Source organism: Microcaecilia unicolor, chromosome 6 (assembly GCF_901765095.1).
Source record: "Microcaecilia unicolor chromosome 6, aMicUni1.1, whole genome shotgun sequence".
NCBI classification, from domain to species: domain Eukaryota; kingdom Metazoa; phylum Chordata; class Amphibia; order Gymnophiona; family Siphonopidae; genus Microcaecilia; species Microcaecilia unicolor.
The window spans coordinates 166484788-166510380 of record NC_044036.1 but is presented as its reverse complement, the minus strand read 5'-3'; the positions used below and the strand labels follow the sequence as shown (position 1 = coordinate 166510380).

Here is a 25593-nt window from a genome sequence, read left to right as displayed (position 1 = left end):
TAGAGATCGGAATTGAGATGTCTAGGTTAGGATATGCTTGATTCTGGTGGTTATTTAGAAAGGTTCTACTTCTGCTAAGCCTTTTCTAAAATACCTGCAGGAGTGCATGTGTATTTGGCAGGCACACACAGTAGCAGAGAACAGTTTAGAAACATACACGTTGACAACATGGGAGTCCTTCAACTGCATTGTTGCCAGTGGGTGGCGCTGCTTCAATATTATGTTTTCAATCACTAGGGCCAGGCAGGTTCCCTGGCGTCCTGCAGAACTTGCTTGTCCCTCACTATTGAAAATATAATAGTGAAACAGCACCACCCACTGGCAGGACTATAAATGGAGGACTCCCACTTGGCATAGAGGGAACAGTGAACATGAACTTCATAATCCTGGCAGCTTCCACATGGAGATGTTGACACTTACACGTGGAAGTGACAATTTTGCAACTTTAAGTGGTGCCACGTCCACATGTAGCTGCCCCATTTTCCAACCTATACATGTAACTGCCGCCAGTTAAATAGTAAGGCAGCAACTGAAACTTGGTTTCATTTTGCAGGTGGAAATAAACTATGTGGGATTAAGGAAGATGGTTCTCTTAATCTATTGTGTGAAGCCCTGGCCCAAACTAGCACATTTTATTTATTAATTTACTTATTGGGATTTATTAACCGCCTTTATGATGAGATTCACCTAAGGCAGTGTACAGTAGGTACAGTTTAACATCAAACTTGCAATTCTGTTGACAGCATAACAATAGTCAAATGTACAAGTATAAACATAAATACAATGAAAGAGGAAACTTGAAAACAGCAAATTGAAATCTAATAACATATGTTACATTCCAATCTATCACCATAATGTATTCTTCCTTATCATGTGTGTATGCACCTTAATGCAATACCGAATGTAATTGTGTTACTGGAAATGGCAATCGCCACTACGGCAAATGTAAGCCACATTGAACCTGCAAATTGGTGGGAAAATGTGGGATACAAATGCTACAAATAAATAAATAAATAAATAAATAAATAATAAGACTACCCTGAAACAGGGTGAAAAATTTACATATTTAACAGCACTGAAATTCAAATAACAGAGACATAATATGATGCAAGCATAATAGTAATGGAATATCTAATAAGCACACAACTAGAACATTCAAATAACATTGCTACGATACTAATGCTTTTCTACAACACAGCTTACCATACAGCTGAGGGGCCAATTGCAGATACATAGATGGGGACAAGATGTGTGGTACATCAGCTGGGATAAATAAATGGGTGGCTAAGCTAAAGGCAAATCTTTATACAGTTAATCAAGATATAAGGAACTGGTCTAAGTTACAGTGGGTGTAGCAAGCTAGTCCAGGTGCAGAATGGGTGTATAGTCAGCCACCCTATGTATTAAAGGCTTGGGAGAAGAGCCAGGCTTTTACCTGCTTCCTGAAGTGGAGTAAAAACCTATGCATGCCTTTGAGCTCATGTGAAAGCTAACAGAGAGATGTTTCTCCATACATGTCTTCCCTTTGTAAAATGGGGAATATACGTGTAGATTTGAGTCTCACCCAAGCCACAACCAAACCACACCTCTTCTAATCTCTGCATGTTGTAAATCTTCACAAGTAACTAGCAGTTTTTGAAGTCATTATTTACACGTGCATGCAATATACATGTGTAAATACTGCTATTTACATGTCAACACATTTCTGATGTAATGGTCTCAGTTTATTTCAAGCTTGCTATACTACCTTTCAGAAACATACACAGCTTATACTTATTATTATTATTATTTTATTTAGCATTCCTTTCCAGCATAGATGCAAATTATTCCTCCCTGGACACAATGAAAGAGGTTGGTCAATACTGGAGATGCTCCGCACCCACTGCACCCACAGAGCTGGTTCCTATGCTGTCCAGTGGTAGTTCAAGACAAGTTACAATCAAGTACACTAGATATTTCCCTGTCTTTACGCAGGGTTTAGAATCTAACCAGCAAGTATTGAAAGTGATTTAGCCAGCCGCTGAGTGGTTAAATTGCTTGGACAGGGCTAGCCACTAATTTTCTCCGAAACTTAACCAGCTAAGTGCTGCTAAAATTCGCAGTTAGCGCTTAACTCAAAGTTGGCTATGTTGGAGGCATTCAGGGGATGGAGTCAGCACTTGGAGGGGCATTTTCGATATGACGTCTAAAGTCGGACTTTGGCCGTTTTGCGCTAAACATCCCAAATCCGCATAGCAAATGTAACCATTATTGAAAAAGCAAAACATCTTTTTTTTTTTGGGGGGGGGGGGGGGGAATACCATTTGTAACAAGGTTTTGTGCTCTGTGCATTTATCTGTTCAGGCCATTTTCGGGGGAAAAAACCCCCACACAAGTGAAAAATATAGAAATTCAAGCAATTGGCATATAGGAGGGGCCAGCATTTTTAGTAGACTGGCTTCCCAGACATCCCAGTAGAGCAATGGGCCACCCTAGGGGGCACTGCTGTGGACTTCATATAAATGCTCCTAATTACACATTTTAATATTGCTCCCTTGTCTACTGAGCCCTCCAAACCCAGTCAAAACTCACTACCCCCAACTGTACACCACTATAATAGCCCTTATGGGTGAAATTGGCAACTATTCGTTGGTACAGTGGGTTTCTGGTGAATTTTGGAGGGCTCACTATTTCCACCACAAAAGTAACAGGTAGGGGGAGGTATGGGTCTGAGTCCACCTGTCTACAGTGCACTTCACCCACCACTATGTTATTCCGGGGACCTGCATGCTGCTCTAATGGACCTGGCTATAACATATGAGGCTGTTATAGATGCTATTTTTTGTTCACATGTTTTTGGGGTGGGAGGGGGTCAGTGATCATTGGGGGAGTAAGGTGGGGGGGGGGGTCATTCCTAAATCCCTCCAATGGTCATCATTTAGGGAACCTTATTGTGTCTTATTCAATAGAAAAACAGGTCTAGACCAAAACATTGAAGTTTTTGTCCTAGACATTTTGGTTTTCTTCCGTTATGGCTGTAAAACGTTCAAGTGTTAGGCCTGTCCTAAGCCTAACTTTGAAATGCCCCCTACATGCCCCCTTGTGATTTGGTCGCACGACAGATGACATACATAGATAGACATCTGCAAAACAGGTTTCAAAAATACCGATTTGGACGTTTTGTGAAGAAATGGAGGAGTGAGGAGTGGTCTAGTGGTTAGGGTGGTGGACTTTGGTCCTGGGGAACTGAGTTCAATTCCCACTTCAGGCACAGGCAGCTCCTTGTGACTCTGGGCAAGTCACTTAACCCTTCATTGCCCCATGTAAGCTGCATTGAGCCTGCCATGAGTGGGAAAGCGCGGGGTACAAATGTAACAAAAAAAAAAATCCATCCAAATGGTGGTTTTTGACAATTTTTGGATGTTTTTCTCTTTCAAAAATGAGCCCTTTGGCATCTATAAAATAATAAATATATAAATAATTAAAAGCCCGACGGCCATGTTTCGAGCTTTCCAAGGGCTGTAAAAACCAGAAGGTGTATGCCGCTTTTGTCACTCAATGGTAAAAGAGCCACAGGTGTGTTCCACTTTTAACACCTAATGGTAAAATACATTCTCTCCACACAGTATTTATTCTTTTTTTGGACCCATTTACATCACTGGAGCCTTTTTTTATTGTTGATATGTTGTTTTGTTGCCAATCTTGGATCTTGTAGATCGCCTGCCCGTTTGAGTCTAAAATATAGGCACATACCCCCAAATTCTATATAGAGCCTTAATTTCCATGCAGAAATTGAAGCATATTCTACAACAATGCATGGAACTTAATTGGTTAACTAGCTAATCAGCACTGTCAATTGTGGAGGAGTGGCCTAGTGGTTTAGGGTGGTGGACTTTGGTCCTGAGGAACTGAGTTCAATTCCCACTTCAGGCACAGGCAGTTCTTTGTGACTCTGGGCAAGTCACTTAACCCTCCATTGCCTCTGGTACAAAATAAGTACCTGAATATATGTAAACCGCTTTGAATGTAGTTGCAAAAACCTCAGAACGGCGGTATATCAAGTCCCATTTCCCTTTCCCTATTTGAGATTCTACATGGAATGTTGCTGTTGCTACTATTTGAGATCCTGGAATGTTGCTACTATTTGAAGATTCTACATGGAACGTTGCTACTATTGGAGATTCTAGATGGAATGTTGCTACTAATGAGATTCTGTTGCTACTATTTGAGATTCTACATGGAATGTTGCTAGTGGAGGAGTAGCCTAGTGGTTAGTGCAGTGGACTTTGATCCTAGGGAACTGAGTTTGATTTCCACTGCAGCTCCTTGTGACTCTGGGCAAGTCACTTAACCCTCAATTACCCCTGGTACAAAATAAGTACCTGAATATTTGTAAACCGCTTTGAATGTAGTTGCAAAAACCTCAGAAAGGCGGTATATCAAGTCCCATTTCCCTTTCCCCGCTTTGGGTTCCTATACTAAACTACCCTGTAATGTGGTAAGTGGCACTAAAAGTGAAGAGAAAGTGCCTCTGAATTCGGCAGAATAAAAGAGAACGTTTACAAGTCTTGTTTACAAACTTCCTGAACAGCAGACACACACAGTACTTTTTCCCCCCCCCAACAACTAGTACTCATATCAGCTTAATAATGCTAAAATGTTTCGTGGTCAACACTCCATAAAATGTGTATTTTGTGTATTTATTAATCAACCCCTCCCCACCACCCGTATACAAAACTGGACTAGCGGCTGCTGCACAGCAATGCTGACACAAAGCTTTGTAAACAGAGGGGCATAAAGAACTTGATAACCCAGACTGTACCGTAGTTCTGGCAAAAACAAAAAGCAACTTAGTTAAAATGTCATGAAAACATTTGACATTTTATTAACAAGGCTTAAACATGCCATTCTTGTAGCAGGTGACAGCAGAATATTTATGTGCTTAATCAGCAGCAGGCGTGTTAACCTTTGGTCAAATATTTTTTTGAAATGTAATAAAAATCAAAATAGTCACAGTGAAGAAACCTCCAGATGCTTTTAAAGTTTTATCCACATAGAGTAATGGACTGTATTATCTCAGCCCATTTTGAAGACAGATATTAGTTCATCGGTGATAGAGGGATGAACAGCAACAACATTTTTTATACAGGAAATTAAAATTGTTGTTGCAGTGATTAAACAAACATATTAAGAGCTACAGGAGTATTTGGATAAGTTGGGGAAATGGGCCATGCAATGACCCATTTGATACAATTTATTCCATTCAGTACCGAGAAGTGCAAGACTGTGCAAGGGTATGAAAACAAGCCAAATATGCCTGAGGGCGATTAAAAAAAAAAGAATTATTTGTAGGGAAAAATAGGAGATATTACTACTGAAATGACTTTGATAACAGCAACCTCATCCATGCTACAGGATACAGTCTGGGTGGTCTCTGTACCTGGATCGTTGCACCCTGCTTGAATCACCCATTGGCGCCCCCCCCCACCCGGCCCACCCACTTTGCCATATTTGTGACTTGTGTGTCCGCAACACTTGCATAACCCTTGATATGGTGCTGCTCTGCGTTGCAAAGATACACAGATGTTATTGAGAGTGTTCAAAGTAACGAAGTTCATGAGGAGAAGCAGGGAATATATCTGGAAAGATTAAAAGGACTTTAGATGTCTGCTATGAAAAAGACATTTTAAATAGGGCATATGTTAGCATTGTAATAAGCATTTAACAGTAGTGTACACATATTACTGTGAAAGACTATTCATGGGAGATGCAGATGGTTGTCTGAAAGGTAAGTCAGCTGTAGCTCTTGACTTGGGACTGTATTACTCCTATGCACCTTATCTGTTATATATACTCTGACTAGCCATTAAGCCCGTAAGAACCGGCTAGTTTTTTGTTTTCCGATGGCCTCCCCTGTCCACCAACCCTGCTCTCTCTCCTGCCCTCCCCCCAGTGTCTGTTTCCCTCAGTTCCGCCCCCTCCTTCCCTCCTCCTCCGATTTCCACACCCATGTCCAAGCCCTCCTCCCTATTGGGCTGTACTGCTGGTGGAGGCGGGGCTTGGACTTCTACACTCTCAGTGTTCTGACTCTACTGCGCATTTGCAGGTGAGTCGGTCACTTGCCGGTTATATGTTTGATTCTCTATTCCATCAATGTGATTGTAGTTGTATTATATTGTAAGCCACATTGAGCCTGCAAATAGGTGGGAAAATGTGGGATATAAATGCAGCAAAATAAAAATAAAATTATAACGTAGGACTTTATCTATATCTACACTAAGGAGGTTTTTTGCTAAGCTGCGTAATGTTTTTATTTATTTGTTGCATTTGTACCCCACAGTTTCCCACCTATTTGCAGGCTCAATGTGGCTTACATAGTACCGTCAAAGGCGTTTGCCCAGTCGGTGGATAGCAAATACAAAGTTGTATAGTGATCGTATGAGGTATAAGTGGAGGGTCGGAATGGATGAAGATTGCGTGATGTCCTCTTCGATCATATTCATGCTGTGTTGGTAGGTGAAGAGGGTTACGTGGGGTCGTTGGGGTAGGCCTTTTTGAAGAGGTTGGTTTTTAGTGATTTCCTGAAGTTCAAGTGGTCGTGGATTGTTTCACAGCTTTTGGGAGCCCATTCCATAGTTGTGCGCTTATGTAGGAGAAGCCGGCTGCGTAAGTTGTTTTGTATTTCAATCCTTTGCAATTTGGGTAGTGTAGGTTTAGGTAGGATCTTGACAATCTGACTTTGTTTCTTATTGGTAAGTCTATAAGGTCTGTCTTGTTCGCTGTAAATGCTGAGACGCCCATAGGAATATAGGGGGAGATTCTATATATGGCGCCTAAAAAATGGGCACAGAAATCAGCGCCAACTAAGCGTATTCTATAAGCAGCACCTGGAGTTAGGAGCAGTATATAGAATATGCTTAGTTGGCATCCTAGCGCCTAAACACTACACGTATCCATTTACACCAATGAAAACGTGGCGTAAATCCTGGCGCATAGATTTAGGCACACGGGGCCATATTCTGTAAGTATGGGCTATTTTACTAAGCGGCAGTAAGCCCAACATGGGCTTACCGCTTGTTATACAGAAGTACCGCCGGGCTACTGCAGCAGCCCAGCGGTACTTCCCACCCCTACGTGCTGTCATTTCCGGCGCTAGAAAAATGTATTTATTTTTGTAGCACCAGAGTGTACCCGGTGGTAATTGGGCAGTGCCGCACGCTGCCCAGTTACCACCGAGTTAACGCGGGAGTCCTTACTGCCACCTCAATGGGTGGCGGTAAGGGCTTCCTCCCCCCCCCTCGAAATGGCCGTACGGCAAGTGCAATACTTGCCATATGGCCATTTCCTGCAGGAAGACAAGACTTCCCTTTCACCAGCTATGGTAAACGGGGGCCTCGGTGTGTGTGTAAAACAGACGCCGATGCCAGCACAGGCCCCTTTTTGCCACAGCTTGGTAAAAGGGGCCCCTATGTGCGTATATTTTGAAACGTCCACAAAATGCCCATTTCCCCGCTCATAACCATTATCCCTTTTTACCTGCATGCATTAGAAGTTAGGTGCACTGCATTACAGAATGCACTTATCGAATTGTGTACATGAATTCTAATTAGTGCTCATTATTGCTTGATAACAGCTGTTATCAACATTGATTAGCTTGTTAAGGCAATTAAGTTATACACATTGTTAAAGAATACACTTGGATTTTGGTGCTGATCTCTAGGCGTGCTACACAGAATCCGGGCGTTAATGGGCACCTCGGCATTTCATGATTTCTACCGTGAGTTAAAAATGGTACTGTGGCTTAGCAAAAGATCCCCTATAGTAGGCAATTCCAGTCATTAAGACCCACATGCCAAGTCAGGGTTTAGGATATCCACAATGAATACTTAGCCACCAAGGTAATCACGTGATACTGGGGATTTCACTAATCCCCTACGTATACAGATTAGCTGCCACCAAGTCTATTGGGGTATTTTAAGAAGTCCTTGCTCCTCGTTGGTTCGAGCAAATCTTACTTCTCAGTATTTCTTATTCATGACAGCACGTCTGTGGCAAAGAGTGTTCTCCTGACTTTGCAAACCAGCACCTATTGTTTTCATTAGGAAAACAATAGGTGCTGGTTACTATTTTTGTTCCGCCGCTGATGGATTAGGTGGTGGTCAATAAGATAAGCCAAGGCTGTTGAAAATAATCCAAGGAAGTAACGCGATACTAGAGATAGCGAACTTTGGTGGAAACGCGAACGGCAAGAACAATTCGCCATTTGCAAAGTCGGGAGAACACTCTTTGCCACAGACGTGCTGTCATGAATAAGAAATACTGAGAAGTAAGATTTACTCGAACCAACGAGGAGCAAGGACTTCTTAAAATACCTCAATAGACTTGGTGGCAGCTACTCTGTATACGTAGGGGATTAGTGAAATCCCAGTATCATGTGATTACCTTGGTGTTTAAGCATATTCATGCGATTTGTAACGTGTGAGGCAATAAGAGATGTGTGAAAATGTGTGATAGTGAGTGAATGAAGATACAAGAATACTATGAGAAAATATAAATACTTAAATCTGTTATATTTGTAAGAAAAATAAAATGCAGTAAAATTGAAACGTGGTCACCAGATTGAAGTTTATGCAATAATTAGTAGTGACTAGATTGAAATAAGGGGAGCCCGGGTTAGGTAATAAATCAACGAATACTTAGGAGATGTATACAATGGAGGCTGTGGATGCAAAAAGCATCTCATGCATATTCAGTGTGGATACCTTGGAAATCTGACTCCAAGACATTTCAGAAGAGCTGGCTTTGCGTCTGAGATAAAATGCAGACAAGATGTATTAAAATATGCAGATTAATTAAAACTTTTCTTAGTTTTTCTGGAAGCTTCAGATATGCATTTTACCTTTCCTATTTCGGAGGAGAGTATAGTCTGCTTTATTACTTTTGCGGCGGCTCGCCAGTGGTTGTATGGTATGATCTATCAGACCTTGGCAAACTAAGAAAAGTTTGTCTGTAAGCTATGGGGTTATCCAGATTCTGCTCAAACCTTTTTGGTGCGTAAGCTTTGTGCGGTTACTCCCGCTCGGGCTAATCTGTTCGTCCCCGATTGGTTCGGCTGCCTTTATTTTATGAGCAAGTGGTACAACTTTGTAATGCTTTGCCCAGCGTTTGTTTTTCAAAGTATGAGGTGGCCTGGTTTCGGGTTGCATTTGCAGTGGCATTTTTTTGCAGCCTGTAGAGTGAGTGACTTGGTTGCATCCTCTTGGTTTGAAGGAGGTCCTATGGAAATTAGGTTATCAGGATGTGGTTTTGGAAAAGCGCTATTAGCGTTTATAACTTCACCAGTCCAAAACTGATCAAGAGGGCAGGGTGTGTGGATTATGTTGAGGGGTTGAAGTCTTTGGCTATTTGCCTCGTACAATGTGCGGAGTGGTATCATTCCTTGTGGCCAACGCTGGGGGGGGGGGGGGGGGGGGGCTTCTGGCTAGTTCATATGGATGGGTGTCCCTTAACTCATTATCAGTTTGCAGTCATTCTAAAAAAGGAGTTAAATTGTATCGGTTGTGGTCCAGGTAAATATGGAATAATAAACATGCTTGAGAGTTCCAGTGGGGACCCAACTTAGGACTCGTTGAACGTGGTATTTGAATCCGATGGTTGGCCATACTGGGCATGTCCTGGAACCAACTGTTATCCACTTTACTGCAAACCAGCAGATTTTCTTCACCTTTGTTAATTTGTATCCATTTGGGGGCTAATGATTTATGTCAGGTGAAGCGTGTGGATTTGATTTGTGCAATGAAGCAAGATTTGGTATCTGTAATGTCTTTCTTCCATGGGGTCCTGGTAGTATAGTCGCACATTCTTCCCCAAAGGGTATGGAAGGGAGCCCAAAATCCTAGGGGGACTGAACGCTTGCAGCATCAGGTAAATGCTGAGATCTCTACATTTCCCAGTAGATTGGGGGGGTTTAGTTTTAGTTCATGATCTTATTACTGCAGATTGTGTAGGCTTATACTGCACTGATGGGATTCATCTTTTGGATATTGGTTTGGATATATTTTTAAGCACTAATCAGGACTTGAAGGTAGATTTGGCTGCAGCCGTTTCAGTGGGGGAGTGGTAATAAGATTTAGTCTGTTACCACTTTTGGTCTGCTATGGGGAGTTAAAGGCACCAGATGAGGTTAATTAATGCTTCTTTCCAAGATGTTTGATGGGTAAGAGTAACTTGTGTGCGGAACCTCCAAGAGTGAGGTGTGGCTTGATGGCACCGTGAGTCACATGGGATAAAGGGGGCAATTTGGAGAAAGGAAAGGAGCTAGTTTTAGCACCAAATGGCTCCGAATTGTTTAAGCTGCTCTAGGGATGCCAGTATTGTATTGAAAAAAGAAATGCATTGTTAAAGGTTAAATTAATTCAATGAATATTTGTTAATAAAGGCTGTGGCCAGGTTATTGCCAATAGCAAGTTGTGGTTTGGTTAATTGGAAGTTCAAGTGTGGAATGTAGGATGTTGGGTTGGTCGTTGTACAAGTGTCAATGTTATGATCAGTAAGTCTTCTCCTTTCTGTAATGTATTGTGAAGAGCAAAGAAACTACAAGCCCCAGAAGGCAGTGCAGCACCAGAGAGATTCAGAACCAAGGAACTACAAAGCCCAGAAGGCAGGGCAACGTCAGAGAAGCCAGGAGCTAAGAAACTACAAGCCCCAGAAGGCAGTGCAGCACCAGCAGACAGATCAGGGGAAGGGAGAAGAATCTATGCAAGGGGGGGAGGAGCTGGGGTGTGATTGGGAGATGGAATCAGATGGGGGAAGGGAGGAGCCCCTAGACCGGGAGGAAGGGGAGGAGAGAATGGAACTGGAGGAGGAGAAAGGAGGGGAGAATGAGGAGGAAATGGAAGAGCTGGTGGAGAGCTCTTAAAGTGAGTTATGAACTGAACTGGGGAGAGTGGATGAAGCCTTGGTGAATTGACCCGGTGGGTGGATGTCAGGTGGTTTTGTGCTGACAAATGAGGGAGGTGGGTCATTAGGTCTAAGAGTGAGAAAGTGACTTAGACCATATTGCCATTGAATGGAACTGTTTAATTTCATTTCTAAGATGAACTGTGTTTGAAGGCAATGCTAAACTAAACTGTGTTTGAAAGCAGTGCTAAAACTGAATTGAGGAGGAAAACATTGCTAACTGAACTGAATTGTGAGCAGTGCTCATTAACTGTGGGAAAGAGCAGTGCTACTAAGTACTGGATTAGAAGCAGTGCTGGGGAAAACCATATTGAAAGCAGGGCCAAAGTGAACTGTGTGGAAAGCAGGCCCAAGCTGAACTATATTGCAAGCAGGGTTCCAATGAACTGTGTTTAAAAGTGGAGCTACACTGAGGAGAGGGAAAGGCCTGTGAAGCCTTAAAGCAGAGTAAATGTACTCTGGAGATAATAAAGCACTTCTGGTGATTTGCCTGTTGTCCGGAGACCCTAATTGCAGACTGTCGACTCGTGAGTGAAGGGCGTGCTTGGTAAAGAAAGGAAGAGACTGAGAAAGAGTGGTGCGGATCTGGCGGCTGAGCATGACAGTATAGAAGAATTGCAGGGCTAACTCTAAATTATGCATGGTTCTCTTTATTCAAGAGCATAAACTATACCATACTACATTGACCCATAGTTGTGCCTTCCATGTACCAGCCCAGAAACTGAACACACAATATTGTTGTCGTTTTTAACTTGTTTTATATAAACCTATTAACCTCCCCCTTTTCCCAACCCTTCTTTTACCAGTCACAACACTCTAACCACTCCATACACAACTCACCCCTTCCAACCTCACCTAACTCCTCCCAACTACAAATCCCTCCTTCCCCTACCCCAACCCATAGCCTTCACCCCAAGCATGATCTATCCATTTATACATGCATCACTGGGCTAAGCACAAGACTCCTGGCCCTGGGTATATCAGGAGACCGTACACTTCGCGGATACAGCGCATTCCTGCCTGTGCTTTATAGCACTTGTATGCTCTGTGCATCAAAGTTGTAGTTTTAAGCGATTTGACCACCCCTGAAGGCTTGTTGCCAAAACACGGACTGTGTTGGGCCCCAATATTTTGTTTTGACGCTCTTACTTCCTGCTTGGGAGGGTCATTTGGACTTGGTCTTACTTCCACCTTTGTGTGTTGTGTTTGTTTTTTGTGGAAGGCTTGGACCCCTTTTCGTTTTTCCTTAAGAAGAAAAATATCCAACAGGAAACCCAAGAAGCGATAATTATTTTCATGCAAATATTGCTTGATTCAAAAGTCTAAGGGTTATAAAACACAAAACTGTTAAATACAGATTTTACTTACTTATTAAAAAGATTCAATCCAATCCTATAATGACGTTTCCTGATGACATCATTACTGAATGCAGGTGAATCCCAGCTGTTGCGAGTTTCTTTGTGGTATGTTTGTTTACTTAAAGTTTGCTCTCGTAAGCTGTCTCTAGAAGATGATTCTGAGCTGCAGTTTATTGTATCATTTGAATTTGAAGTGCTATTGATACTGTCATTATCACCATCAGAATAGTCTGACTCTGATTTGCTTTGCCTGTTTGTAGTGCCATTAATAACCAAGTGACTATCAATAGGCCTTGGCCTATGTCTGGGGAGGTCATCTTCTCGTGGTATAATTTTGGTAGGGATGATCCCATGTGGGATATGCTTTGGGCTTCCTTGTTGACTACTGAGTCCCCTTTCATATGCATTTTGTCTCTTTAATGATCCTCTCTCAGACCGATCACTTAAGTCCACCGAACTATCACTAGGAGGTTCTATGGTTAGCAATGGGAGATGGTCCATTCTTAATCTTTGCTCCTGGCATTCCAGTGATGGAGTGCTTCTACAGCTTGTATCAGTGTCTATCTTATCATCCTTGTGGGTCATGGACCAGTACTCCTGTGAAGAGTTCATGGATTGAAGCCTCAAGTCAGATTCAGCACTAGATGGTCTATCTACTGATTGTGAAAGAGGGAGGGGAGGAGATAACTCTTCTTCATCAATATACAATGTGACATCACTATACGATGCAGACATCTCATCAAGTTTCCTGTGATCAACACTATGTACTGGTTTGACCTGACCACAGCTTTCCCTCTCTACTTCACCACTTCTGACTTGATCAAGCGCTTGGACTTCATCTGTGTGTAGGCTCCGGCAATTTAATGCATCATCAATTGATTCTGCGAGAGATTTAACCTGTCTTGAGAAAGCATCCTCTAGTTCTGTGATAGCATCAGCAAAATCACTGGATGCAGCAGGAGACTTAATTGAAGCTGGCTCTCCAAGGTCACCACAGTCAGACTGGACAAGGGATCCCAGCTTTGATCCATCATTGCTCAGAGAAACTTGCTTCCCTTCAAAGAAAGAGCTATGGACTTTTTCAGGTCCTTCAAATGAAAACTGCATTCTCATATTGGATAATACAATGCGCCTTGACATACGATTTTCAGACATAGAACTTCGAAGTCTTTCAAAGTTTTTGTTCATCTGATATTGGCGGAATGCTGTTTGTATGGTACGAGCTGCATGTCTAGTTATGAGACGGCCCCCATATTTGCGTTCTAGCATTTCCACCTAGAAAGAAATGTAAAATAGTTTGAGATGCATGGAATCTCTTCAGGTTTTTAAGTGGTGTCAATTAACTTTTGCAGCTACAATAATCATCAAACCTTAAGCAGAAAATACATAAGCGTAAATTCATATGATATGAATGCCACAGTAGGAACACAGAAAGTAAAAGTCTTTTTGAAATATGTCAATTGAAAAATATGTGTTTGGGTCCGGGCCTTATTGGTCAGTGTAAGAATTCTGTGCAGCTGTCATATGAGAAACCTGGTTTCTACTGCTTGACCTGGCTAGGGCTGAGGATGCTGTGTGTATGTGAGTGTGTGTGTGTGTGTGGGGGGGGGGGGGGGGTTCACAACCTGCATAAACGGGATGCGGGTATGAAGTAGAGTTCCAACCGCTGAACAACAGAGGTGCCCAGGGGACAGGCTTAGGGTGTCCATGAACTGGTTTCAAGAGGAAGTCATGGTATGTGTTCTCTGGCTGAACACCACTGTTCTGATGGATAAGCTAGTTGAGAAGCAGAGGAAAAACAATTCTGGGATAGTAGCAAATGAATGCTCATGGAGGTATAGCCCCTATGGTGGTTGGTTATAACTAACCTGGAGTCCCCAAACAGCAAAAGGAAACTTCCAGACCCCCCTCCCCAAAACACATAATTATTAGAATATACAAAAACCTAGGGAGAGAAGCACAATCTGATTGAGACAATTTCCTCAGCAGAGATAGAAAGATGCTTAGAACTTCTTAAGAAGTCATTTTGGAGTGAAGAATCAGAACTGAAAAGATAAAATGCCCGATTTTCAGCAGCACTTATCTAGGTAAGAATAGATAAGTGCATCTCAATGGGGCCAAATTTGGATTTCCAGTAGCATTATCTAATATCATTGCTACCCGGTGCTCTCTGGATAGTGCTGCTGAAAATCCAGATAGACTGCTCCAGTGCTATCAAGAGAGCGCCAGGGGTGGTCCAGGGATGGAGCCTGGACACAGCTGGATTTTATCTGGGTAGAAGTGACATTCAGCAGTAATATCCAAGCCTGACCCCTATCGTTAATTATGTGATATTAACACAAGAGGTCCCGGCAGCTATTTTGGAGAGCTAGCGGCCATGAGGTGGGAGCGAGTGGGCAGTGCTCCCACTCCACTAGACACCAGGGACAACCAGTAAGCCTGAGACTGGGTCGAGAGAAGGGGGGACACATGTGCCAATAGTGCCATTTTGGAAGGCCTCGGGCCCTCAGAGGATGGTTGAGTCTGGGCGAGGCTGCCACATGTTGGGCTCACGTCCACTCATGGGAGCCTCTGCGTAGTGGGAGAGATTGTCATTGTTGGTGAAAAAGGGGGCTCTCAGGTTGGGTTGCGCTGTCAGGGTTGGAATGTGATGTCAGAGATGGGATTGTGGTGTTAGGGAGGTTGGGGAGGCTGACATTGGGGTGGGGATGTGAATTGAGGGTGCTGATGCCAGGATCAGTGATTTTAGAAAGCTGCTTTGACATTTGTGTTTGTGTGTGTGTGTGTGGGGGGGGGGGGGGGGTATGATTTCCCCCCCCCCCCCCATGTCCAGCTTTCTAAAATCGCTATTCCCTCTAGATGTGGAGAGGCTGAGACTTGGAGCCCTGCTCACATTTTACAAAAGGTGTTTGGCAGGGTTTCTTGTAAAACAGTATGGAAATTCCACAAGTCCCGACATGAATGTTTGAATTCCCCTCTATGTGTCCTTCCAAAAATCTAACCCAATATCTGAATATCAGTTGGCACTAAAAATTCAGGCATACCTTTAAACAGCACCGAGAGTTTCTAACAAAAAATACCAATTGCATGATTTGAATTTTTACCGGAAAGTATGTAAAAATCTGAAGAGAGGCACCAGATTTCTCTATCTGCCTTCCTTTCTGAAGCAGTACAAATGAAAAGCTTGCCTGAATACAGCACCTGAGTCATCAAATCTGCAAGTTCTCCCCAGGTTGGGTACGAGCTATTAACTTTTAGATGTATATTATCACTCTGGTACTTCCACTCTGATGAGTCTGTACTCAGCCAGGGAGCAAATGTGTTTTAAAATTAATAAAGTCTCAATTTCCTCCCCTAGTCACAATACTCTAGAGAATCAGTTTACCCTTTTTTTTATTCAATGCAGATTTATCTCTACACTTCTTGTTAAAAACTGAATGCACCAAAATGCGCCACTGGAATCCTATCACTCTTCTCTGATTTGTATCGGTTTTTTTTTTATTTCTGATATAAACTAAGCTATTAAATTCCAAAATGTGCTTCCAAACACAGATTATGCGATCAGACTACTCGCTGTTTGTTTACAATGTTTCATGGCTCCCTAGCTATTTTCTGAGCTCAGTAAGTACATATTTGTTCATTTCCTAGGTGAGATTTAATTACCACACACATCTTTTCAAACTGTGCCTGACAGAAGAGATGAGTGCCGTATGTCAGAAAGGATCTTAACCACTGTGTCTCCTCTCACGTTGAAAGCAATACTCTCCAGGCACCTATGTAAATCTGTCTTCTATAAAGTGCTATTCACTATTTATATATAATTTTATTTTTTATTTATTTGTTACATTTGTATCCCACATTTTCCCACTTATTTGCAGGCTCAATGTGGCTTACATAGTACTGTAAAAGGCGTTCGCCAATTCCGGTATAAACAGTTACACAGTGACGTTATGGTAGAATAAGGTTCATGTGGAGCAGACATATTAGGAATCATATAGAGGAAGAGTTACGTTATGTCCATTACGTTCTGTTTACATGTATTGTGTTGACAGTGTAAGAAGAAATAGGAAGAAGGTCTCTGCAAAAATGATCCAAGCAAAATGAGAAAGCGGTGACATGCCACATTGTTCCAGTTTACGCAAACCAAAGTTTATAATGGCTGACATACAAATGACCTGACACAGCCATGTTTTGCCTACTTCAGGGGTCTGTCATCTCCAAATACTATATAGTGTAAATAGGGAATCAAGAATCTAAAAACAGCTATAAAACGGTCATTAATCCAAATCCCAAACACTGCCACTCCCGCTGGACATTTGCTAATGTAATTTATCTTTAAAATCAAGCGTGGTTCCAGAAGATTGGAGGGTGGCCAATGTAACACCGATTCTTAAAAATGGTTCCAGAGATTATCCGGGAAATTATAGACCGCTGAGCCTGATGTCAGTGCTGGGCAAAATGGTAGAGACTATTATAAAGAACAAAATTACTGAGCAAATTCAAAAGCATGGATTAGGGAGACAAAACCAACATGGATTTAGTGAAGGGAAATCTTGCCTCACCAATCTATTACATTCCTTTGAAGGGGTGAACGAACATGTGGAGTGAGCCAGTCGATATTGTATATCTGGATTTTCAAAAGGCATTTGACAAAGTACCTCATGAAAGGAACCAGAGGAAACTGGAAAGTCATGGGATAGGAGATAGTGTCCTATTGTGGATTAAAAACTAGTTAAAAGAAAACAGAGTAGGGATAAATGGTCAGTATTCTCAATGGAGAAGGGTAGATAGTAGGGTTCCCCAGGGGTCTGTGCTGGGACCGCTACTTTTTAACATATTTTTAAATGATCTAGAGATGGGAGTAACTAGTAAGGTAATTAAATTTGCTGATGACACAAAGATATTCAAAGTTGTTAAATTGCAAGAGGATTGTGAAAAATTACAAGAGGACCTTACAAAATTGGGAGACTGGGCATCTAAATGGCAGATGACGTTTAATGTGAGCAAGTGCAAAGTGATGCATGTGAGAAAGAAGAACCTGAATTATGGTTACGTAATGCAAGGTTCCAACATTAGGAGTCACCGACCAGGAAAGGGATCTAGGCATCATCGTTGATGATACGTTGAAACCCTTTGCTTAGTGTGTGGCAGCCACTAAGAAAGCAAATGAGGATGTTATAATGCCTTTGGATCGCTCCATGGTGCGACCGCACCTCGAGTATTGTGTTCAATTCTGGTCACTGTATTTCAAAAAAGATATAGTGGTATTAGAAAAGGCACAGAGAGAAAGGCGACGAAAATGATAAAGGGGATGGGACGACTTCTCTAAGAGGAAAGGCTAGAGGAAAGGATAAAGTGGCTAGGGCTCTTCAGTTTGGAGAAAAGACAGATGAGGGGAGATATGATAGAGTGGAACAGGTAGATGTGAATCGCTTATTTACTCTTTCCAAAAATACTTGGACTAGGAGGCATGCAATGAAGCTAGAAAGTAGTAAATTTAAAATGAATCATAGAAAATATTTCTTCACTCAATGTGTAATTAAACTCTGGAATTCATTGCCAAAGAATGTAGTAAAAGCGGTTAGCTTAGCGGGGTTTTAAAAAGGTTTGGCTGGCTTCCTAATGGAAAAGTCCATAGACCATTATTAAAATGGACTTGGGGAAAATCCACTGCTTATTTCTAGAATAAGCAGCATAAAATGTATTGTACTGTTTTGAGATCTTGCCAGGTACTTGTGACCTGGATTGGCCACCGTTGGAAACAGGATGCTGGGTTTGATGGACCTTCAGTCTGTCCCAGTATGGCAATACTTATGTACCTAGTGTCTATCGAAAAACCATAATTGGGGAAATTTTGTACAGATTGTCCCAAATTATGTGCCTCATGGATTTGCCATTATAGAATATAGTGTAAATCCAGAGTTACATGTCGAATTTTAAGTGTGCACACTTAAACCAGCTCAATGGCTAGGGAAAGTACCTGTGCCTAACGGTAGGGAGTTAGGCGCACAAGTACCCGTGTAAGTGCTAGGCACACTGCTGACCTGCCCATGTCCCTCCCATATCCACACCACCTTGCAGTTGTGCATGATAGATTCTGTGTGCACAGTTTAGAGAATACCGACTAGTGGCTGTTACATACTTAACTACTAATTAGTTCCAATTATAAGAACATAAGCGTTGTCATACTGGGACAGACCGAAGGTCCATCAAGCCCAGTATCCTGTTTCCAACAGTCGCCAATCCAGGTTACAAGAACAGGAGGTGCAGGACAGCTCTGATTGGGACCCTAGGTTTATACTGTCTGTTCCTTAACCCTTTCATGCCCATAATATTTCTGTGCCCATAAATGCTTAACTTATTTTAGTTAAGTTCCAAAATCTTGGGATTCTGGTTATGGTTAAGGGTTTAAAGAATTTTGCACCCTAGAAATTATTTTGTGCATTTTCAGGGGAATTTCCTTGAAAAAGCCGTTAGGCGAAACATGGCGCATGTTGGAAAAATGCTCCCCTGGCTGATTTGGATAAATTTTTATTAAGATAAGTGAAAAGCTTGTCTAAATTCAAATAGTATTAATGTTTTGAAGAATATAATCAATATACATGAAGTAGTTACTTCAAAAGACCAATGAAAAAGATGGCACATAAAGCTTAGGGTTATGAGAGGATTGAGCCCGGAGTGGTGATGCTGAGGTCTTTTAAGAACAGATAAGGAATTATTGTGTTATGATCCTGAGATTTTTGGAATTTAGCTGTATTACACACTTGGGATATTAAAAATAGCCAACTATACTGATAGCTTATTTTAGGAGGGAGGAGTAGCCTAGTGGTTAGTTCAACATACTTTGATCCTGGGGAACTGGGTTCAATTCCCACTACAGTTCCTTGTGACTCTGGGGAAGTCACTGAAACCTCCACTGCCCCAGGTACAAAATAAGTACCTGTATACAATACGCAAACCACTTCAACTGCAACCACAGAAAGGCAGTATATCAAGTCCTGTCCCCTTTCCCTACAAAGAACATGAAAAGGTTAACTGTTTCTGACAATGAGTCATCAAACTGGATCTTTCCATTTCCTAAGACAGAAGTCCGGGACTCATGGACTAATTCAAAGAACTAAACCTATACTGCATTCAATTCAATAAAAAAATATATACACGCATATTTTAACATTTTCTCCACGTTATATTATTTTTCATATAGTTCTTCTTAATTTCAGAAATAGTTGACAATATCACAGCCTTTTGGGAACAAGAATTAAACACAGTTAAGGTAGTGATTAAATTCATATGTCACCCACAGCTAAGTTTATTATACTGAGAGGAATGGAACTTACCTTCAACCTATTAGAGCACAAATAAGATTAACTTCCACTACTATAATTGTATGGAAAAAGAGTATGGTGACTAAATGGACAATAGATGAAGCTCCCGGTATACATCAATAAAACAAATTAATGATCTGTTTTACGAAAATGGAAAAAATAAGGGCAGTTCGGGATACACAAAGAAAGGGAAGCAAATATAATGGTATCAGGAAGGACTTCCTGGTTCCTTTGCTGAAAGTATATGAAAATAAAGTTATCCTAGGATAAAGCAAACACTGAGAGGAGCCACTGTAAACTCCAGGCCCAGGACGGAAAGGGACTGTTGCACCCAATCTAAACATGGTATAAACCAGACTGAGAAGGATATATATTTCAGGATCTTTAAGATGTGTTGCCTATAGGGTACTCCCTGCACATTCACTAAGATTTAAAACATACCCTCCCATCTGAGTTGGATGCTTACTGCCAATGTGTTTATTGATGTGCCATGTAAGCCGCATTGAGCCTGCCATGAGTGGGAAAGCGCGGGGTACAAATGTAACAAAAATAAATAAATAAATATAAATAAATAAATAAATAAATAAATAAATGTATGCCAAAATCCATTAACCTAGATGGAACATCATCTTGTACTCTGAGTTCCTTGGTTAACTGCCAACAAATGCCTTATCTCTCGGAAATCATTCTTAATTAACTGTTCCGTGGTGATTAATGGCTCATCTTTTTGTTGCTTATCAAGTTAAATGCATCAATCACATCTTCATCGGCTTCAGTGTGAAACCATATGTCTCAAAATAGAGTTCAAGGAACAAGTCAGTCATGTGACATTTGACTACAGCATGCTAAAACCCAAAAAATCTGCTTCAGTTACATTGAATTCGGCTACTTCTATTCCCTCTATAAACCTGTATGTCAACAGAGCCACCATACTGTTTATTTATTTATTTAGATTTATTACCCACCTTTATGAAGAGATTCACCCAAGGCGGTGTACAGCAGGTACAGTTTAACATAAAACTTACAATTTTATTAACAGAGCTATACTGAGATTCCCATGAGTGGGAGTAACCTTGTTTACCGTCTTTTGATGTTGGAATCAATCAGTTTCATCTACAACTGATGTGTCCAAGGCCGAGATGAAGTATCCTATCTGAAATGAGGAGTTTCTCACAGAGCTCCACTCATAAATATTAGTGCCAGAGGAACTCCGTTCCATGTCTGAGGGTTCCTTCATTCCCAACACTTATGGCAACACTCAAACTGGGCTGGTTTTAAGATGTTGATGCCCATAGGCAAGGCTAGAGACGTTCCTGCCTGAGAGATCTTAAAGCTTGGTCTTAAAGTACGCAGGATCAGCCAGCTCAAGTATTTTGTGCTTTCATCATTTGGTGCCCTAGGGAATTGTCTGTGTACCTTATGCTTAAATCTTGCCTTGCACTCAAATAATCTTTTACTCATGTAACAATTTAAGGGGTCCTTTTACTAAGGTGCACTGAAAAATGGCTTGCTGTAGTATAGGCGTGTGTTTTGGGCGCTCGCCAATCCATTTTTCAGCATGCCTGTAAAAAATTCCTTTTTAAATTTTTGCCAAAAATGGACGTGCGGCAAAATGAAAATTGTCGCGCATCCATTTCGGGTCTGTGACCTTACCGCCAGCCACTGACCTAGTGGTAAAGTCTCAAGTGTTAACCAGGTGGTAATGACCTACACGCGTCAAATGCCACTTGGCGCGCGTCCGATACGCACATCCAAAAATAATTTTTGGCCGTGCGTATTGAACGTATGCCAAAAATGAAATTACCGCAAGAGCCACGCTGTAGCTAGGCAATAACTTCATTTTGGCATGCGTTGGGTGCGTGTAGACACATACGTGGCTTATTAAAAGGGCCCCTAAATCAGAGCCATGAGAAAAAACATCTTACACTGGTTGGGAAACGCAAAGGTGCCCCTATGGCTCTTACTTTTACATTGTGGTTCTCACACCTTGTGATAGTTAACACCAAATCTGTAAACCATGTAAAGAAAATGTGTGAAATACAACGCATGGCCAAGATAGGGTTTTATGCTGCTTGAAAGAAAACATATTTCATTTTATAATTAAACTTTAGCTTTGTGTTAACCATCTCACTGCAAGACTGAACTTTTTGCAAAATTGTTGGAAAAATGTCCAAAAGCTTAGTTTGCTGCAATCTCTGGAAGGGATTATACCTGCAAGACAATCTTGTGCAAAGACAAAGATATCACAGGGCTCTTGCCTGCAGATGTAAAAACGTAATGAGAAAAACTTTCATGAATCCTTTTGGACACATTTTTGCTCCTCAAGACCTCATGGAGAACTTAGTAGCACTTATGAATGGTGTAACATGGATAGCTCAAATACCTGTTTATCCTGCAGATCTGAAGAAAGTTCATAGCTCTCTGAAAGAGATCTTGACCTTTTAAGAGCTTCTTCTTCTGCTTGTTTTCGCAGTATGGATGTGGAGTGCTGCAGCTTCGGCCTTCGAGAACGCTGTTGTCCAGGGGAGATGGAGTAGAGCCCATAGGCAGGGTGGTCGTATTGATCTGGGCCTACCACAGAGCTGTGCGTGATTGGTCCTTGATGGTAACTGGATGGGCTGTCCAAAGATGTGCCTGGATCGCTGCCTGAAGCATCACCCTCAACACTAGTTGGACAAAAGAAAGAAAATAATGTTGGTAACTGCTGGCAATTAAAGATTTACTAGTAATACAAATTTAGGGTCTCTTTTACTAAAGATGCGCTAAAAGTTAGTGTCGTCCATAGGAATATATGGACATTGCTAACGTTTAACGTGCCCTAAATATTAGCGAACACCTTATTAAAAGACCCCCCTTAGTTAGCAACTTAATATTAAAACTGGTGGAAAAACATATGGAAGTTATTGTGTAGGATACCTGGAAATATTGAGGATAAATTCAGGAAGCTTCTGCTTCTCTTTTTGTTAGACAAACTTCTATTTTATCAGCAATTTCTACCTATTTATTTTAGGTAGGCACTAATGGGGGTTGGACGTTGGCTGGAAGAGAGATGATGTGGGTGGGTGGGTGGGCAGGGGTGGGGTGGGGTTTGTAGGGAAGAAGGTGGAAGGGAGATGATGTGTACAGCAAGCTGGGGGGGAGAGCTGGCTGGATAGAAGCTGATATGGGTGAAGGGGTGGGGGACACTGGTGAGGGTGAGAGACATTGAAGGAAATGTTGGCTATATAGAAATCTTGAATACATTACATAACCTTTCCTATATGAAATTAAAAAAATACATAAAATGGTGTTAATTTCTTTAAGAATGCAAAGTAAAAAAAATACTGGTCTTAAGACTGGTTTCCTGGTAAAATACAGTATGGTTAGGTTTTGGAGTTACTACATATGCATTGCCAAAATTAACATCTGGAACGGCAAACTTCTGCATTAACTGCTGGGAGGTGCTCGCAGCAGCATCCCATTCAATTCGTAAGAGCCAGTGGGTACTGAGCACCCCTAATATTGAGTGAGCTCCTTGACTCTGTCCAGAGGGATAATTTCTATTGTGTTTGGTACCGCCAATCATTTTGAAATGTTGGCACCTATGATTCAGTTAATACAGAGGAAATGGTATTACCACGTTAGCTACAGTGCAGATAAGATGATGCGGTTAAGTCCCTGTTAACATTTATGGTTTAGTAAGTACCTCCATATTACTTATAAGTAGGGTTACCATATGTCCGGATTTACCCGGACATGTCCTCTTTTTGAGGACATGTCCGGGCAACCGGGCGGGTTTTGCCAATCTGCCCGTTTGTCCAGAAATCCGGACAAACGGGCAGATTGCTAGCCTCCCCTCACTTACTACTGCCCTGGTGGTCTAGTGACCTCTTTGGGGCAGGAAAGAGCCCCCTCTTTCCTGCCCGGAGCGCTGCCATGCATCTCGGCGCCGATTCAAAATGGCCGCCGAGAGTTGACGTGTCTTCGCGAGACTTCAACTCTCGGCGGCCATTTTGAATCGGCGCTGAAATCAGCAACAGGAAGGATGCATGCAGGGTAGCACTCCGGGCAGGAAAGAGGGGGCTCTTTCCTGCCCCAAAGAGGTCACTAGACCACCAGGGCAGTAGTAAGGTAAGGGGATGGGGTTGACGGGAGGGGAAAATGTGACAAGGGGCGGAGTGAGGGCGTGAATGGGGCAGGGCGTGGTGTGACAGGGGGCGGGGCATGTGTCCTTCTTTTTGGGGGACAAAATATGGTAACCCTACCTTTCAGGCATATTCATTCTCTTCACCACACTGGTAGGCTAATGCTCAGAACCTGACACCGGTGCTAGAGATGATTAGTGCTGGACTAGCGCTGGCGTTAATCTGTGCAAAATGTTCAGAGGGCTCTAGCGCAGGAAACTACGTGAGTGTCAAAGATTAGCGCAAATGGTATTTAAATGTAGTCAAAATGGATAGTATTTCCTATTCCCTTCCAATGCTCAGAGAAAAATGCACATAACAAAGCTGCCCTTACCACTGAAAACCTAATGCCAGCTTGAAGCTGGTGTTGGGGTGTTTGAAAAGAGGATTTCCCACAATTTTTTCTCTTAAAATCGGCCAGTTTTTATTTAATTTGGAAGCAGAAGAAAGCCTTTGCAAGCCCCTAAGCACTGGTAGTGAGAGATGAACGTGTGCAAGTCAGACCAAACTGAAAAGGGAAAGCACACATTGGTGCCTGTTTTCTGTGTTTAAATATAGAAACATAGAAACATGACAGCAGATAAAGGCCAAATGGCCCATCCAGTCCTATGTAACACCCAATTCTACCTGTTCCTAAGCGACCCCACATGCTTATCCCATGCCTTTTTAAATTCTGGAACAGTCCTAGACTCCACCACCTCCACCGGGAGGCCATTCCACGCCTCCACCACCCTTTCTGTGAAATAATACTTCCTTAGGTTACTCCTAAGCCTACTTCCTCTTGACGTCATCATATGCCCCCTCATTCCAGAGCTCTCCTTTATTTGAAAAAGGCTCTCTTCCTGTACATAGATGCCCTTGAGATATTTAAATGTTTCTATTATGTCTCCTCTCTTCCAGTGTATACATGTTGAGGTTCATAAGCCTGTCCCTATAATTTTTGCATTCAAGACCGCTTACTAATTTCGTAGCCACCCTCTGGACTGACTCTATCCTGTTTATATCTTTCCTTAGGTGCAGTCTCCAGAACTGCACGCAGTACTCCAAATGGGGCCTCACCAGAGACTTGTACAACAGCACTATCACCTCCTTTTTCCTGCTGGTCATGCCTCTCTTTATGCACCCAAGCATCCTTCTGGCTTTGGCTGTTGCTTTTTCTACCTGTTTGAAAGCTTTAAGGTCGTCAGACACAATCACCCCCAAGTCCCATTCTTCCTTCGCACACTGAAGCACTTCACCCCCTATACTGTACTGTTCCCTCAGATTTTTGCGACCCAAGTGCATGACCCTGCATTTTTTGGGATTAAACCTTAGTTGCCAAATATCGGTCCATTCCTCTAGCTTCGCTAGGTCCTTCCTCATGTCATTCACACCCTCCAGAGTGTCCACCCTGTTGCAGAGTTTAGTATCATCCGCAAAGAGACAAACCTTACCAGACAGCCCCTCCGCAATATTGCTCACAAAGATGTTAAAAAGAGCCGGCCCTAGGACCGATCCCTGCGGTACTCCACTGACGACCTCCTTTTCTTCAGAGCAAGCTCCATTTACCACTACCCTCTGTCTCCTACCATTCAACCAATTTTTAACCCAATCCGTTACTCTAGGTCCCATACTGAGGGCACTCAATTTATTTATCAGTCGCCTGTGCGGAACCGTGTCAAAGTCTTTGCTGAAATCCAAGTACACCACATCAAGCGCCCCTCCCACATCCAACTGTTTGGTTACCCTGTCGAAGAAGACAGTCAGATTCATCTGACCCGACCTGCCACTAGTGAAGCAATGCTGCCTCGGGTCCCGCATTCCATGTAG

At 42.2% G+C, this 25593-nt stretch overlaps 1 protein-coding gene across 5 annotated transcripts in view; it reads right to left on the bottom strand.

Annotated features, from left to right (window-relative positions):
- Positions 1–25593, bottom strand: part of IQSEC1 (IQ motif and Sec7 domain 1) — a 998050-nt gene that overhangs the window by 87665 nt on the left and 884792 nt on the right. For all 5 annotated transcript variants that reach the window (XM_030208312.1, XM_030208313.1, XM_030208316.1 and 2 more), the window contains 2 exons: positions 22005–22287; positions 12307–13571 (listed from right to left, as the gene is read on the bottom strand). In XM_030208312.1, the coding sequence (XP_030064172.1) occupies positions 12307–13571; positions 22005–22287 (1548 nt within the window). The remainder of the gene's footprint in view (positions 1–12306; positions 13572–22004; positions 22288–25593) is intronic.